Below are 18,225 nucleotides of genomic sequence, written 5' to 3' on the forward strand. Positions count from 1 at the left end.
GAATGTCACACATGCTACCCGTGCCAGGCCATGCTTGGGGTATCATGACTGCAGCATTGGTATCATAGTGAATTTGGAGGAACATGGGGAATGCCCAGCACATCATATTACAAATCTGTAAACATTTATAAATAAAAATTCCTTTTTGACAATCCTTCTGTGGAAAAACAACTGGCTGCAGCGTAGAGCCTCCCTGCTGTGCCCTGTCTGATACAGAGAAAGTCGAGCCCTGGCTATTCAGCAGGAGGTTGACATCTTCTTACTCTGCAAGACTGATAGTGTTGTGAACAACCTATCTACACTCGACTTCTTTGGGCTCGACAGTCCAGTGCTTCACCACCTATCTTGCCTGTATGTACAGAGGCTCAGCTGTGACAAGGTGTTAGCAGTGCATACCCACTACAGACTCTAGCTAAAGACTTGTGTTAGGCTGTACTGATATACAGATGTCAACGTGGCATCACTTCTGGGCCAATGTTTACAGGGTCCTGCGGTAATGAGGTACCACACTGAACTTGAACATCCGGTATAGATGTTTGGGGTTTTTCCACCCTAGAATGCATAAAATTATCCTGGACCACCCTTTAATATGCCACATATGATGAGGCAAGATCATCTCTGGATTTTTTTTTATGCTTTTAATTTACTTTGAGTGTTTGTTTTCATATTACTCTATTGATGCACTGACCTCCTTTCTCTGAATTTGTGGACAAAGAAAGAGAACTTGTTAAATTCCATTTTCTTACTCAAATTAAAGGGCTTTTCTATATTATTTCCTTCTTCCTTAAACTCCCATATTTAATAACAAAAGTTTATTCATATTATTTATATGTGGATGAGTTTTAAAATTGTGTAAGCACAAATCTTAAAGAGGACATGTCACCCCCCCCCCCCAAAAAAAAACACCCCCACCAAATATGCCCTCATAATCCTCCTCCCAGCCCCTTTCTTCTTATGCCATTTGGTTTTAATCGATCCGACCTCTTACCAAATAAGAGGTCGGATCCTTAAAACCTGCTCCCCCAACAGAATTGTTTTTTAAAATGGCATAAGTAGAAAGGGGCTTGGGGGAGCATTATGGGGACATATTTGGTGGGGGTCTTTTTGGGGGGTGACAGGTCCTCTCTTTAAATCCTATAATTTATCCTTTATTTTGTAGGTGTCCTTCTTGCTTCTATAATTTAATGACTTTGTTCTGTGAGCTGACCTGCAGTCCTCGACAGTCAGAGTTTCTGAATGTCACAGAAACAAAACCCTATGTCGAAGATCCACGCAAAGCTAACCAAAGCATTACAGCCATGGAGTATTACATTGGGCAAAATTTTGCAAATGGTAAGCACTCCAAACAGACGCTAGGTCAATTCTCTGGATGGGAAATTTTCCATGTACACAAATGAGTATCATTGTCTTCATTACTTACCCTTTTCTTTGTCATATTCTTCAGCAATGTACAATGCCTGCAAAGATGTGGAAGCCCCATCAAGTAATGTGAAAGCCTTGGGTTTGATGTGTGGAAGAGAAGCAAAAGACTGTAATGCCACTAACTGGATCCAATACATGTTTAATAAGGACAACGGACAGATTCCTTTTACCATCACTCCCATATTTTCTGGTACAGCAGTTGTCTTATTTACTTCTGATCATTAAATTACTTATTTTTTAAATATATTTCATTTTGAATTTGTAATTGTGATTTCTAAAGTAGACTGACCCTTTTAAGGTCAACCTTAAAATGAGCTTGAGGGGGGAAATGTCATATCTGATCCCCCTGCTACTTCATTGGCACCAGTCCATGATGGCAGAGGTGAGACTTGTAGGAGGTAAGCCATGTGATGTATAAATCATGACCATTGCACTTATACCCTAGTGGTGAGTTCCAGGGCAATGGTGATGGAAGAGACAGGGTTTATCATAAGTAATACTGCTATTTATTATTTTAGGGCATTTCTCCCTTTATCTCCATTTAGTTGATCCTGGGCACTGCTTTTACAGTAAAAAATAAATCTTCATTTAATTGATACAGCTACAAGACATTAAGAACAAATAATAAATTGACAGCCTGTAGACTTTGAACTTTGAATTGTTCTTTTTGGAGCCTCATTAACATTAAAATCCTCATTATGAAATTGCTTGCCTTTACAGATGAACCTCTCCTCGGAATGATTCCCATGAATAATGGAACCAAAGGATGCAATGAGTCTGTGGATGAAGATGGAGCCCCTTGCAGCTGTCAAGACTGCACCCTAACATGTGGGGAGAGACCTGAACCTCCACCCCCTGCACAGCCATGGCTGATATGGGGGTTTGATGCAATGGCTGTCATCATGTGGCTATTCTATGGTTCCTTTTTACTGCTTTTCTGTGCAGCTGTCATTGCAGCCTGGTGCTACAGGTACAATTTTCGGTTCAGCAGTACAAAATTGAATGAAAACTTTTTGTTTGCGTTTTCCAATGCTGTGGATTTTTATTATTAATTACAATCTATAATCAGATATAATGTTTTGGTGATGCAGTGGACCTTCTTCGAAGGTTGAGAGGAGCCAGGTTGAGTGACTGACATTATATCTGTTTAGAGATTGCACTTATGTACAGCAATAAAACACACAGCATTGGTAATCCACAAAGAATTGTTTGTGCTATATTGTAGTTCCATGGCAGGCATGACTTAAGTGTATATAATGGACAGTGTCCATCTTGCTACAGCAAAGTGCTGTGCATTTATTTATATGCCATGTATATAAATCCTGTACAGTCACTTTGTGATATAAGCATTATTGTATGTGGTCCCTCTATTGGTATAATGTTGTGAACAGTTTTACAAAGGAAAGAGGTGCACACCACCACACTTTATGTATTACCATATTTTTTAGACTCTCTGTGTTATAAGATATACCCAAGATTTCAACAGCAAAAATACAAAAAATATAATTGGCGTTAAACTAACTACAGAGTTAACAATTCGGTTTAGGGAGTGGATGGTGGAAGCTTCTGTGTTCCTGGTATTACCAGGTACTATATATACAAAGCTACTAATGGGATAAGCTATATATTGACTGCTAGGGAAGTCACAACAGAGGTTGTAAATATTTCCCTTATCCTTCCACGTTCTACCATGCAGTCCTTACCAAAGCATGTTACTCCGACCTTTAGCCTGTTAGTAAATGATATGTGCACTACACACAATCCCAGCAGAGTTCCCTCTTGACTGCTCTGCACCCTGCTCAGTGTCTGGCAGGCAAATTTTTATTGTTATTGAAACCAGCCGGGTGCATAGCACTTATGTGTGCAGCAGAAGGTGATCACCGCTGTGATTAGCCAAAGTCCAAAGGAATGTAAACAAGGGCCACTTCCAGATCTGACTTTGCCCCAAAAGATGCAAGATTTTCTATTAGCAAGGCTATGTCTTGCTAAAAAGTGTTTATTGGCACACATCCTGCACACAAAAGTATAACCTGTTCTAGCCATTGTTTCAGCATGTAGCACACATCCCCATGTATTTCTATGGACTCATACACATGGCTTTAGTTTTCTTTTGCCAAACCCTGATGACTTTGGTAATTGTGGCCTGTAAAAAAACGCATAGCTTTCTAGTCCAAGAAATAGGGTTAATTTTTTTTGTGTTTTACCAAAAGACAACTCATACAATTTAACACCCAGAAAATTTTAGATGCCCATCTAAAATAGAAAATCACAATCATTGCCCCCACTCATGTAACAAGCGCCTGAATCATGGAAGGAATCCCTTTGATCATGGAGTGATCACACTTCACTGCTTAGATCATGGACTCATCCTTGTTCGCTGTGACATGATTAGGAAAGCTGTCCTAACATTATATGTTTCCAATTGATACTTCAAAGCGTATTATCTCTATAGATACAATATCTTCTAACCTATTCTCACACCATTCTCCTCCACTACCCATTCTCGTATTGATTACCTAGTTCCTGGTGTTCAAGTTTGGGAACCTCCACTCTGTTGTATTCCTTGCATTCCCATGTCCAATGTACCACTTTGAAGTGTGAAATATTATTCCGGGTGGTCATCAGACTTTGTTTTTTCCAGGAAAAGGAAGATTGTTTCAGAATATGCCCCAATTGACAGCACTTTAGCCTATTCTGTCAACTCCACTCCCATAACAGGTATGTCTGAAATGTAGAGTAGTGATTTACTACTTAGAAATGTGAATGTATGTGTGCTATGCAAGTATATTCAGCAATCCCTGCCACAAAACTGTATTACTATATTTTGTGCATTTAATGTCAAATCATATGTGAAAATAAAGTCCAGTGTCTATGAATACATTGTACTTATTGTATTCTTTATGTATATAATATGTGTATTTATGTGCAGGTGAACCTTCATGCTGTGACAGAATCGGAGAACGGCTTGAGAACGGTCTTCGAATAGCTTTTACCAAATGGGGATCCTTCTGCGTCCGAAACCCCTGGATTGTGATCTTCTTCTCCCTTGCGGTCATTGCCGCTTGCTGCGCGGGGCTTAAGTTTATGCGCATTACTACAGATCCTGTAGAGCTATGGTCTGATCCACAAAGCCAGGCCCGGAGAGAGAAGGATTACTTTGATACACACTTTGGGCCATTCTTCCGCACAGAGCAGCTCATCATCACTGCTCCCCTTAGTAAAGGAGAAATCTATCACCCGTATCCATCAGGAAGTGATGTGCCATTTGGCCCACCTTTAACCTTTGATGTTCTGTCCCAGGTATCCAATTTATTTTTTTTATTCCTTTTGTGGAAGCTAGCACTTTTTTTTTTTACCTAATTACAGCACGTACACACATAATATTAGACTTTGAGAAGTCTAAAGTGCCTTGTGTCACATTTATTAATGGCTTTAGACCGTTTAAAGACTAATACAACTAAAGGGCATTAAGTTTTATGGGGAAAAAGTCTGCCATATATTTCAAATGGGGCAAATTTTTGATACATTTTTTTTGGTGTACGCGATACTAGTTTTTAGATGCAAAGTACAACAGTCTTAAACTACATCGTGTCATCCTGTATCAGAGGCATAAATAAACCGGGTGCAGCATATAAGTCTTTAGACATTTTTGATGAAGCTCCCCTATGTATTTTTTTGCTGACTACATTTTAACCTCTTGCCACAAACAGCTGTATATCTGCAGGCAGCAAAGGGAGTATGGAGAGGGATCGCCTGATTATAATATAATCCCCATATACTGGAGTATGGAAGGAGTCACCCTAGGGCAGTGGTGGCGAACCTATGGCACTGGTGCCAGAGGTGGCACTCAGAGCCATTTCTGTGGGCACTCAGGCCATCGCCAGAGATGACTCCAGGTATCTTCCTGCAGTCCCAGACAGCCCAGGACTTGCTGTGCACAGAGCTATTTTAAAGTGACAGGACTACCTGGGACGACTGGAGGGAGTTGGTTGGTGTGGACAGATCTGGATTATCATTGTAGCTCCTGCTCCGGCCCTGATAATTCCTCCTGTTTATTGGACCCTGGAGGGAAGCTGCAATGATCATCCAAATTTCTTCTATTTTCTGCTTTATTGGTGTCCTCAGGGTGATGATATGAATGAAAAGTGTGACAGAGAAGGGAGTATAAATCCCGAATTAAATTTCTGTGATGGCACTTTGCGATAAATAAGTGGGTCTTGGTTGTAGTTTGGGCACTCGGTCTCTGAAAGGTTCGCCATCACTGCCCTAGGGGGTCTAAAAATACAGTAAAAAACTAACTAAAAGTTCAAATCACCCCTCTATCCCTATATTTGAAATAAAAAAATAAACATAATCATAAACCTGTTATGTATCACTGTGTCCCAAAAGTCATGATCCGTCCAAATTTTAAAAGATCTCTCTCAGAAGTGAACCCTGTAACAGAAAATAGTGCAACTGTCCAAATTGCTCCATTTTGACATTTCGCAACACATAAAAAAAAGTTTGTACAGTAGAAATGGTAGCAATGAAAACACCAGCTTGTCCTACAAAAAAATTAGACTGTATGCAATTCCAATAAGTAAATACTAACCTAAACAATAAAGAGGTCTTGGTGTCTGGAGCGCACCATTACAGCGAGTCCACAAGAAAATGCCTTTTTTTTTTTTTTTTCCTTCAAATTTTTTTTTGCAGCTTCCTGTTACATTTCATGGATTAATAAATACTGACACTAGGAAGTACAGTTTGTTACACAGAAAACAAGCCCTCAGACATATCTGTAAATAATACAATAAAAATAAGTTATGGATTTTGGTAGCTTGGAAGTAAAAATGAAATAAGGATACAGCATTAAAAAAATAATAATTATCATTCATCTTGCGACCCTGATAAATATGGTGCACTTAGGCTGTAATGTGCTCCAAAAAAAGGAGCAAAAATGAAACAATGAAAAATTGTGTCAGTTGGAAGGGCTTAATATCTGGTTTTGCACATTTCCAGTGTAGACTTTTGCATACATTTTCCACTGGGTGTAGTTTTCCCCTTTGGTCTGTCTGTAGAAATAGACCAAGTGGCATAAATCCCCCACACTGGAGCCAATAGCCCCTGAATGGCAGTGTAGCGTAGCCACACAATGGCATGTATAACAACCATCTGTAAATGGTTTGCATTATTGACATTGGCGTCTAACATAAGGTCCCAAATGTGATGGTCTGGTCTGTATACATCCACAACTGCTGATATTTAACATTGCCAAAGTCCTTCTAAAAGGAAAGATTTTTGCAGTTATACCATTGCATCTGGCGACCAACACAAGATCACATGGTTTCATTTTAGTGTAAGTCCTTAGGTATAATGAGCAGAGTGCAGAGACCCTGGTCTTTACACCCTATTACATCCAGCTTTTTATTATCTTTAATCGAGCAGTTACTGTAATTAGCTTTTATTTCCTCAGGTTTTGGAACTACAGAATGCCATTGAAGATTTAGCTGCAGAATACCAAAATGAGACTGTGATGCTGAAGGACATCTGCCTGGCTCCTCTTTCACCATACAATAATAACTGTACTATCCTCAGTGTACTGAACTACTTCCAGAACAGCTACTCAGTGCTGAACCATTCCATCAGTGATGAGTTCTTTGTTATGGCTGACTACCACACGCACTTCTTATACTGTGTGCAGTAAGTGATCATTCAGAGCACATATATTGGTCTTCTGCATTATTTGGATGTTTTTGTGTTTTTTTCCCTGCGGTATTCCTTCATGAGTACTGGACTAGTACAAACTTACCCTAATTGTCCCCCTTAAATCTGCAGAAGTGGTGATTTAGCAGTGTCCAGTACAGAATCGCAGTTCTATATGATGCAATAAGTCCTGGACACCAGTCAGTCCCTGCATCAGGGCACTGCACAGTCCTATATTCTCAGACTGAGTACAGTAGTGTGAAACTGCCCTTTGTCTGCTAGTCCCTCCAGAATTTACCTTCCCCTTTCAATGGATACAGCTTCTGTGCTTTTAGAATATTAAAACCTACTGTAAATGTTCCCTAATTCAACAAAGCAGATGTACAGTAAACATCACCTTTTAACCTCTATATCCCATATCTTTACAGATCTCCGGCATCACTAAATGACACTTCTGTCCTTCATGATCCGTGCCTGGGTACATTTGGTGGGCCTATCTTCCCTTGGCTTGTACTTGGTGGATATGATGGTATGATTTGTGTATTGCACATCTTTTGTATGTTTACAACTGGCATTCACATATGCTCGTGTGCATGTTTCCTAGCTTTCTTCTCCTGGTTATGAAACGTTTTACCGCCTACTCCTCTGGTGTGGTTGCAGGGACACCTCATAGTTTATCAGTACTGTACACTTAACATCAGACTCACGGCATGTATAGAATTAAGAATGATACAACTACTTAAAGGAAGTAGCGTTTGTTGCTGAACAATCCACCTGGATAAAGGTGTATCCACATTCACTAATAGTGTGCTGCACAGTCAAAATGTATGTGGCAAAACATAAACACTTTAGGGCAGTATTTTGCAACAGTATATGTAAGGCCAGGTGCGGAACAGAAACTCAGAAGTTTTCTTATTTTTTTTCTTTTATACTTTCTGTACATTCCTTTCTCAGCTTTGGCATAAAGGGTGAGAAGAATACTTTGCTGTGAAATTCTATTATTAAACACTATCTGCATTTTGATGGTTATCTTTAAAGGGGTATTACAGATTCACAAGAGCCACTGCAACATCCATTGGTGTGTACTTGGTAGTCTGGGAAGAAGTCATTGGGCTCATCTGAAAGGTGTGCTGCCTGGTGTCAGGCATCCACTGATCTTAATCACCTACAGATAGTTGATAAAGTAATTTGCACTACCCCTTTAAGCATGAAATCTACCATTACAGAACATTTCTTTTCTGAACAGAGTTTAATGCAGACTTTCATGACAATTCTTTATTGCAGGAGAGAATTACAACAATGCTACAGCACTTGTGATAACATTCCCTGTAAACAACTTTCACAATGACACAGACAAAATCAATAAAGCGAAAGCCTGGGAGAAAGAGTACGTATATTCTATATCTTATGTCATGTCATTGATCCAAAGTAACCTTGGCCCCAGATAGCCTGTACTTCCTGAATCTCACAAAAACACACATGAGGTTGTTGGTTCCTTTTAGGTTATAACACAGGAATACTGGTTTTGTCTATTTTGCTTTATATGAAGTGCTTTGAGCATTTATTCTCCTGGTATTTATCTTATATTTTGTTGTCTGTTTTTTTTCCCCTTAGATTTATCAAGTTTGTGCAAAGTTACAACAACACAAATTTATCAATTGCCTTTTCCACCGAGAGAAGCATTGAGGACGAAATAAACCGGGAAAGCAATAGTGATGTCACCACCGTTCTCATCAGCTACGCCCTGATGTTTCTCTACATCTCCCTGACTTTGGGGAGAATTGCCCCGTGCGAAAGCATTTTGGTGTGTGTCCTCTACTCCTGGTTTAAAGGAAATCTGCCATCAGAATCAATTATGATAAACCAGGGACACTAACTCATAGATCCAGGCTCAGTGACTGTGGTAATCTTCTTATATTAGTTATCTATGGCCTCCTTCCTTCCAAAAATCATCTTTTAAAATTTTGCGAATGAGCCACATGGGTTGTGTGTCTGTTATCGGAGCCTCTCCGTGCTGTTCACTGCTGCCAAGTGTGTAACAGCATGTGGAGCCAGAGCACACCTGGCCTCTGTAACATGCCTCTAGCCTGGCCCATTCTGGCCCATTAACATAATTTTAAAAGTTGATTTTAGAAGACGGAGGCAATGGATATCAAATTTAAGATTATCACTGTCGCATTGCCTGGATCTATGAGTAAATGTCCCTGGTTTATTATGCTTGATTTGGATGGTGAATTCCTTGAAGATATAATTATGAGTTAAACAGAAGTTTCATTAAACTGCTTCTCTCTATTTTGTTATATGAAGATGGCAAATTTATAATGTATATTAGCATGTTTTTATTCATTCTCCAGGTGGACACCAAAATTTCGCTGGGTATCGCTGGCATCCTGATAGTTCTGGCTTCTGTGGCTTGTTCCCTTGGGATCTTCAGTTATGCTGGTGTTCCACTCACTCTCATAGTAATAGAGGTCATTCCCTTCCTGGTTCTTGCTGTTGGAGTTGACAATATATACATCATTGTGCAGACTTTACAGGTTCAGTAGTGTTTTTGTTTTGTTTTTTTTGTTTTTAATTTGTTAAGTATTGCAGCATTTCGGTTAACTTTGTGTCTTTTTTTTTTAAATTTATAGAGAGATGAACGACTTTACAGGGAAAAGCTTGATCAGCAAATTGGCAGAGTCCTGGGTGATGTAGCCCCAAGCATATTCCTTTCCTCATTCTCTGAAACAGTGGCTTTCTTCCTAGGTAATTTTTACCACTTTTGAAAGTGAAATTGTTATCCCACACTAAAACTGTATAGGATAAAGCATCTTTTTGGATTGTAAATTTTCAATGTTCCTTCCAAAAACCTTTTTTTAAATATAGAAATGAAACAATAAAAAAACTCATCTTTTCCACCTTTAACTTACTTGATATAATGGTAATGTTTAATAAATGTATACTTTTTCAGCTTATTCAGTTTTTCTTATAGGCACTAAAATTATTGATTGATTGCCATCTATTTTCTTTTAAACCTTTAGTAGATAATAAATACAGTCACATTAAAATGTAAAGTGTTATCTTCCTAGGAGCCTTATCATCCATGCCTGCAGTGCGCACCTTTTCTTTGTTTGCTGGGATGGCTATATTTTTTGACTTTCTGCTCCAGATCACCCTCTTTGTGAGTTTACTTGGCATGGATATCAAGAGACAAGAGGTAAAGATGTTGATATTTTGGGCACGAGCAGTTGTATGTGTATATGGTTGCTTTTCAGTTTTTTTGGGGTTTTTTACCTTTAGTTCCCTGAAAATGTGGGTCCTTTCTGTGCATAAAAATTGGGTTGTATCTATGACAAACTGATTATTTGCCATCAATTTTGTTCATTTCTATAAAATCATAGAGCAGATGATGATTTTTTTTTTGGGGTCAGTTTCTTCACTGACCCACATACTTAAAATTTTCACGTCTCCCAAAAAGTTGATCATGCTGCAATTCTCATGCAGAAGCGCAAGCTGAAAAAAGTGGATTTCTGGAAAAAACTGTTGACCTTAATGGGTCGGTATTCAACGAAAGTCCCGTGTCACAAACTTAGAACTTGCACGGGAAAAGGCGCTTAGGGCCTCATCCCCAGTTTATTCCACCCCACAAATACACAGTGCGGCACCTCCATTGATCTGTTAGGTTGAAAGGGGTGCAAACAATAAAGTGGGCTCTATGTTTTCAGGGTCTCTGGTGGTCTCATTGACAATCTAACACAAGTCTGACGTGATTACATTAGATATTACAGCAGATTTCTGGATGATAAATCTGGTGCATCTTTACCTTGCCTATTCTAAGTATATGACCACTATTAGGTGGCATATTTTGCACAGCCTTTTCCCGTTTCCACTGAACTGCATCTTTAGTTAGACATTACACCATCTCCTACCAGGCATATATCATTTTATCTTACTATATAAAGAATTATGTACACTTTTATAATAAGTTGCATGTAGCTTTAAAGTTGTTGTTCCTTTGGGTGAACTATTCATTCTGGTTTTCTTTCAAAACTGCCTAAGGCAAATTTACTTCCTTAATCCGTAGCATGTAACATTACTATATGTCCTTGACCAGCAGAACTTGTGGATGTAGTGCATTCATCTGTGGCTTATGTACATTTGTTGTCTAATTTAATGGAGCGAAGTGTAATACAAACCTGCATTACACAATTCTTTCAATTTTTCGTGTTAATAATGAGTCTTGCTGGAATGAAAACAATAGTAAGCGTAATCATTACAGCTGTGGTGTGGAGTAGATATCCATATTCCCAACATGTCCTGTTCCATTGAGGGGCGCAGGTCCATACTGGAGCTCACACATACCTTACAACCCTGGTACATGTTATAATAGATGCTCACACAACAAGAAGACAAATGTTCCTGTCTGTGTTATAGATATGTTTCTATATTTTTAATTTTTATTGAAACTCAGATGATCCCTGTAGTGAAGAAACTTGTAGCTTCTCTTGTGCAAAACCTTATTCAATGATTAACCCAACTTTCAATTTGCCCATAGAAAAATCGATTGGATATCCTCTGCTGCATCCCAGGGTGTAAGAGAAACCGGGTATCTGAGAAACCCAAAGGTTGCATTTTCATGTTCTTCAAAAAGATTTTTGCCCCAGTGGTAATGAAAGATTCGATAAGACCAATAGTGGTATGTATTCTATGTGATGATGTATTCATATAGTAAGAAATCAAAGGGAGTAACCAGACTTAAGGGCCGCATCTGCTTAATCTGTCTTCCAGGTGGCGATCTTCGTAGGAATGCTTTCCTTCAGTATTGCTGTGGTTAATAAGGTAGACATCGGGTTGGATCAGTCGTTGTCTATGCCAGATGTAAGATTACACTTGACACTCTACATTAGGAGTTGTTAAATGTATGTGTTTGAATTACATCAATACCATTTTCATTGTAGGATTCCTATGTGCTTAAGTATTTTCACTCTCTAAATAAATACATGCACAGTGGTCCGCCCGTGTACTTTGTTGTGGAGGAAGGACATGACTACAAGTCTAAGGAGGGGCAGTCCATGGTGTGTGGTGGTGCCGGCTGCAATAACAACTCACTTGTACAGCAGATTTACAACGCTGCGCAAATGGACAACTAGTAAGTGCAGAAATTCAGGAACTGTACTCGGGCTGTTTTTAGTGCACATATGTAGTGTACCATTCTTTACTCCAGATATGGAGAAGTAGGGCTTTTTTTTTTTTCCCCACACTGCATTCTCATTTGTTTTTTTTTTTTATATATTTTAGCACAAAAATTGGCTATTCTCCATCCTCTTGGCTTGATGATTACTTTGATTGGGTGAAGCCTCAGTCTACTTGCTGCCGAGTATATAACAACACTGAAAGGTTCTGCAATGCTTCAGGTAACTTTGCCAATGAATAGAGCATGTATTATTGTATCATTCTACATCTTACAGTAATTGGAAGGGTTGCTATGTGCAAAAAGTTGCGTTTGAACTATAAAACGAATGTCATCGTTACATATAAAGTGAAAATACAGTTACGAAGCTGAACGTGTAGACACCAGTGCCAAGAAGTTGCTGCCAAAGCGTAATCAGTCTGCAAACTTCATTTTGTCTCGTAGTTATATAGTAACACATTTTCCCTTATTGCCACGTAATAGTAGACAGCATTGCTCAAAGTATAGTGTTGGGCTTTATTCACATAAACTTTATTTGCACCTGTCCCCATGTATTTACTGTATGGGTTCATACAGTGGAGTGTGGTTTCCATGGCCATCTGCATGACTGTCTCAAATTATAGAGCCAGTCCTATTTTGGAGGTCTGGGCAGTATTTTCTGCATGACACATAGATATATTGTTTGCGACCTGAGATTGCAGGTAGCCTTAAAGGAAATTTACCATCAAAATAAAAAATGGAAAACCAGCGATACTTGCTCATAGATCCAGGCTCTGTGACTGTGGTAATCTTATATTTGTTATCTATAACCTCCTTCCTTTTAAAATCGACTTTTAAAATTATGCTGAGGAGCCAGTGCTGCCGCTTTAGCTCCTCTCAGGTCTGGCTTTAAAGGCTGTTACACTGTTTCACCCTCCCCCTGCTCCATTAGTACTTGTGCAGTGTGTATTTCCTGATCTATTTTCTGGGGAGGGGTGAGACAGTGTAACAGCCTGTAAAGCCGTATCGGAGAGCGGCTGCTACGGTAGCTCCTCAGCATCATTTTAATAGTTGATTTTAGAAGGAAGGAGGCCAACAAATGTAAGATTCCCACAGTCTGAGTAAGTGTGTCTGGCTTATCATGTTTGATTTTGATGGTAGATTTCCTTTAAGTGTAGGACGATGAAGGGAACTTATGATGTTAGGCTGTAACTAGCTTTGCTTTCTGACTTTTATGACATGTTAATAACTATCACAGATGCCAAGTATAGTCCCAGTGGCAGCACATTTTCCGATTGAGAAAGTTTTACCTAGCTTCAAGTTTATATTACTCAAAGGAAAAATGGGAAAATAAATATTGATGTGCAGAGTCCATCGTTGTAACCTTTGTGTCATCAAACTCCAGAAAATTCCATTCTGTTAAAGACAAACTTTAGATTCAGTTTCCACTTATCTACAAGAGATGAGCAAATCAATTAAAAGAACCTAGAGGCGAATGACAAAAGTTAACTATGGCTATAAATGATCTCGTGCTCATGAATGTTGTTTTTGTCTGTCTGTGCTTTCAGTTATATTTGCTGATGGCATAGTGACACATTAAAGGAAATCTACCATCCAAATCAGCATGATAAACCAGGGACACTCATAGATCCAGGCACTGTGACTGGTAATCTTATGTGTTATACATGGCCTTCTTAATCAACTTTCATAATTATACTAATAAGCTAGAACTTTTCTGTGTTGCTAGAGCCCCTCCATGCCTCAGCCTAGCAAACTGTTACACTGTCTCCCCTACTCCCTCAGCAGTTCATCCCTACCTCTGCCTGCTGTAATTTCACTGCAACAGAGAAAGTTACAGCACACAGAGCATAATTTAAAAAATTTGTGTAGAAGTAAGGAGGACATAGATTACAGAAATAAGATGATCATAATATGATCACCACAGTCACTGTGCCCAGATCTATGAGTAAGTGTCCCTGGTTTGTCATGATGGATTCTGATGGTAGATTTCCTTTAAGAACACAAATTCCTGCAGAGAACAAAACATTTATTCTCCTGCAGACCTGCCCAGTGTTGAGTGGAGATGGAAGTTTTCTACCTTGCTCTATCTTGTGATATCCAGACCACCTTCAGTGCCCGAGGTGGACACTTATTGGACACAGTGGTCACAAATGGAAAACCAGGCCACGAGAAGAGAAAAAACTATTATTCTTTATAAAATGTTCTATTCTCTCACTTCTCTTGTCCCTTTATTCTAGTTGTGGATCCATTGTGTGTTCGGTGTCGTAGTTTGACTCCAGAAGGCAAACGGAGGCCATTGGAAGAGGAGTTTATGAAATACTTGCCTATGTTTCTGTCTGACAACCCCAACCCGAAGTGTGGTAAAGGGTAAGTTCATGGTTTTAAAGTTGAGCTGAAGTTGTCAGAGTATAGATGCAGATTGTCTTGATGCTGTAGTTACATTACCTAGATTTTATCAATTCTTAATCTTACTGTGATATCAAGAATGTGGTAGTTTTATATAAAACAGTTTTTCTTCTTTTTTTAGTGGACATGCAGCCTATAGCTCTGCTGTTAACCTGCTCTCCAATGACACAGACGTTGGGGCCACATATTTTATGACCTATCACACAATCCTGCATAACTCGGAAGACTTCATTGATGCTTTACGAAAAGCACGAATGATTGCTAAAAATATCACGGAGAGCATGGACGCCCCGGGCAAGAATTACAGTGTCTTTGCTTACAGGTAGTTTTTAAGGACCTGTTTGTTCTGGATTGTGATCATTGAATTTCATTTAATTGTATTTAATATATTAGGTATAAAGTCCAAAAACTTAAGCAGCAATCCAATCCCAGATGGTGAGAAAAGGAACAGATTTTATTCCAAAACAGGCAATGTTTCGGTGTATTCTTGAGAAGGTGGTAATGCACCAAAACGTCTCCTGTTTTACAATCAAATTTAACTTTTTTTTTATATATATTATAATGTATTCTTTACCCAGGCTCTGGACTTTGTGCACCCCCACCTTGTTATAGGTTATATGACTCTGTGGACTTTTATTTCAGTGTAATATAATAGATGGAGAGAGATCTCTATTATCTATGATGTATGTTTGCATTTGTACATTTTCACTGAAAAATTACCACATTTTTTTTCTCTCCATCATTTGCAGCGTTTTCTATGTATTTTATGAGCAGTACTTGACTATTGTTGATGACACACTGTTCAACCTTTGCTTGTCACTGGCTGCTATATTCTTCGTGTCGGTGATCCTGCTGGGATTCGAGATTTGGTCGGCTGTTCTGATGTGCATCACCATTTCAATGATTCTTATCAACATGTTTGGGGTCATGTGGCTCTGGAACATCAGTCTAAATGCTGTTTCCTTAGTGAATCTGGTTATGGTGAGTTTTTTTTCCCCACAACTTGCATCTAAATAGTCAAACTCCACTAGGCAAGCGATATGGATCTGAGGTAAAGAGGCTGTCAAGGAAGACCTGTCACCAGATTTTGGCCACCCTGACAAACAATGCCTGCTGATAAAGGGTTAAAGTTCTCTGCATATCACCTAAAATTAGCTGCCACTGGAGCCCTGTACCTTAATTAGATGTTTTTCTTATAATATTTAAATACAGACATATAAAGCTCTAATTACTTGTAGGAAATATTGTGTTCATTTTTTTACACGGTGCCTTGTGTTATATTCATGTCATGTGACATCATTGCAGGTCCTTCAGTCTTCTAACAATAGCAAACTGTACACCATGTATATGATCACATGAAATCACAGCAGCCTCCATGGATGGAGAGGAGAAGATGTCCATGGAGGCTGCTGTGACTTCATGTGGTCAGATACATACATGGTGTACAGTTTGCTATTGTTGAGAGGCTAAAGTACCTGAGATTTTTACCCTGGGCACATGACATGAACTGTGACCAGTAAGGAGGTGTAGATGGGAGGGGCTGGCCAAGCAGAACACCCCTACCCCCTCTGATGCCAGGTAATGTAAGATAAAAGGTGATTTCTGTGTATGTAAGGGAAACTTTTTTTTTTTTAGCTAAAAGAAGGGGTTCAGTCAGTAAATAAGGCCCTATAGGAACCTGTCACTGGCTGTATATGTGCAAATGTGGTGACCAGTTCTCTTGAATTTTTCCTCATCCGATACATAAACGGCACATTTGTTTTACAATTTAATTTCTCCCATCTCAGCTGCTCACTGCTGGGCTTATTAGAGTCTAGTATTACCCATATTCTTCTGCAGCATCCCAACAACTATTATGCACTGACCCCAGTAGGTGAAGCATTTTACATTAGGAGCATAGCAGATGGAACTTGTATGTGCTGCAAAATAAATAACCCATGCCTGAGAATGAATTATGTTGCAGGTCTAGACTGTATTTGCATGGTGTATTTGCATGCTGCTTTATAAGTAAACCCACTTGGCAAGAAGACATTGGGTAGCTGAGAAAAGCTTGTTTGGTAGTTCTATTGTAAAAGGGCAAAGCTAATTAGAATTGTCTTTCACTTGCAGTGCTGTGGGATCTCTGTGGAGTTTTGTAGTCATATTACAAGGGCATTTTCAGTGAGTACAAAGGGAAGTAGAGTACAACGTGCACAAGATTCATTGGCGCATATAGGGAGTTCGGTAAGTACATCCCAGAGTATTTTGGGAAATTCTTATTAACCAACGCAGCAGAGTTTTGTAATGGATGCAAAGCTAATGTAATCTTGTCACTGTTAGTAATCCCGGTGTGTGTTCCAGGTCTTCAGTGGAATCACGCTAACAAAGTTTTTGGGTATTGGCGTCATGGGCCTGTCCAAGTCTCAGATATTCAAGGTCTTCTACTTCCGAATGTACTTGTCCATGGTGCTGCTGGGAGCTGCCCATGGCCTCATATTCCTGCCAGTTCTTCTCAGTTACATAGGTGAGTGTTAGAGCTGCACTGACCACTAGATGTGAAGTTCAGAAAACAATGTATTGGATAATTATTCATTTTTGTTTCCTTATGGACATTTACGTTGTAAAAAAAAATTAAGCATATACCTGTACAACCCCAAGAAAAATGTACTTTCATGTATAACGCTGAATCTAAAACTGTATGAAGTTACTCTGTACAAGGTTTTGCTTTTGTCTGTTTGTTCTGTTATGCTATTTCCATAACTTGATAGAAAAACTAATAAGAGCTTAAAGATGAATTGCTTCAGATTTCTTTCCATAGTCAAAGTTTGTATAAGAAAGGGTATAAGATATATTATGAGAAAAATGAATCTGTTCCCCTGCTTATCAGATGCACGTCTCGCTAAGCAATCCTATTAAGCGGAGTCTTACAGTAGTTTTCTTGCAGTGCTGAACAGTAATGGTGTGAAGATGCTACTCTTAGGTCAGCTGACAGGGGCAAGGCCTTGCCTCTTCTTTTTGTAAAATGTACTTCCTTCCTGTACAAGGTTTGCTTTCGGTGAGATTGGGTTGACATACCAACCTCTTCCATTGGCTGCACATAATCCGTCACATTCGGCCTTGGACTTCTTGTAGCTGTATTTAGTGAAGACCAATTCCAGCAATGTATGAGGATAATAAACCTGGTTCTATATGAACACCTCGCTGACTGAAGGTTAAGGGAAAGAAATGGGACAACGATGTGCATGTGCAAATAAAACCGTTACTTTAATTGAAGCGTTTAAAACCAATGATGGCCTACTTTATTTCTAAAGGCTCTATTCAATAGGGATAAGAATTTAGCCCGGTAAAATGATTCCTGGAGTCTGTATACATCTATTTACAACTGAGACTGACTCCTCCATCTTTATTCCCACAGCTCTGTTAGGTATATCCTTTTTTTTCTTTTGTACTTATGACTGTTTTGTCTATTGTTTCACAAAAGAATATGTAGGAAAGAGAACATCATTATGTTATATATTTGTCCCATTTCTTCCCCTTCTCCTCCTTCAGTCCAATTCCTGCAA

The 18,225-nt window shown here is 39.1% G+C and overlaps 1 protein-coding gene across 2 annotated transcripts in view; it reads left to right on the forward strand.

Annotated features, from left to right (window-relative positions):
• Positions 1 to 18,225, forward strand: part of NPC1 (NPC intracellular cholesterol transporter 1) — a 36,792-nt gene that overhangs the window by 16,346 nt on the left and 2,221 nt on the right. For both annotated transcript variants that reach the window (XM_072152067.1, XM_072152068.1), the window contains 21 exons: positions 1,160 to 1,332; positions 1,445 to 1,612; positions 2,143 to 2,392; positions 4,064 to 4,140; positions 4,352 to 4,722; positions 6,875 to 7,101; positions 7,533 to 7,633; positions 8,389 to 8,491; positions 8,719 to 8,908; positions 9,459 to 9,641; positions 9,738 to 9,852; positions 10,176 to 10,303; positions 11,642 to 11,782; positions 11,875 to 11,964; positions 12,045 to 12,235; positions 12,385 to 12,500; positions 14,515 to 14,644; positions 14,805 to 15,005; positions 15,433 to 15,664; positions 16,793 to 16,906; positions 17,024 to 17,186. In XM_072152067.1, coding sequence (XP_072008168.1) covers positions 1,160 to 1,332; positions 1,445 to 1,612; positions 2,143 to 2,392; positions 4,064 to 4,140; positions 4,352 to 4,722; positions 6,875 to 7,101; positions 7,533 to 7,633; positions 8,389 to 8,491; positions 8,719 to 8,908; positions 9,459 to 9,641; positions 9,738 to 9,852; positions 10,176 to 10,303; positions 11,642 to 11,782; positions 11,875 to 11,964; positions 12,045 to 12,235; positions 12,385 to 12,500; positions 14,515 to 14,644; positions 14,805 to 15,005; positions 15,433 to 15,664; positions 16,793 to 16,906; positions 17,024 to 17,186 — 3,464 coding nt within the window. The remainder of the gene's footprint in view (positions 1 to 1,159; positions 1,333 to 1,444; positions 1,613 to 2,142; positions 2,393 to 4,063; positions 4,141 to 4,351; positions 4,723 to 6,874; positions 7,102 to 7,532; positions 7,634 to 8,388; positions 8,492 to 8,718; positions 8,909 to 9,458; positions 9,642 to 9,737; positions 9,853 to 10,175; positions 10,304 to 11,641; positions 11,783 to 11,874; positions 11,965 to 12,044; positions 12,236 to 12,384; positions 12,501 to 14,514; positions 14,645 to 14,804; positions 15,006 to 15,432; positions 15,665 to 16,792; positions 16,907 to 17,023; positions 17,187 to 18,225) is intronic.

Source organism: Engystomops pustulosus, chromosome 5 (genome assembly GCF_040894005.1).
Source record: "Engystomops pustulosus chromosome 5, aEngPut4.maternal, whole genome shotgun sequence".
Classification (NCBI taxonomy): Eukaryota; Metazoa; Chordata; class Amphibia; order Anura; family Leptodactylidae; genus Engystomops; species Engystomops pustulosus.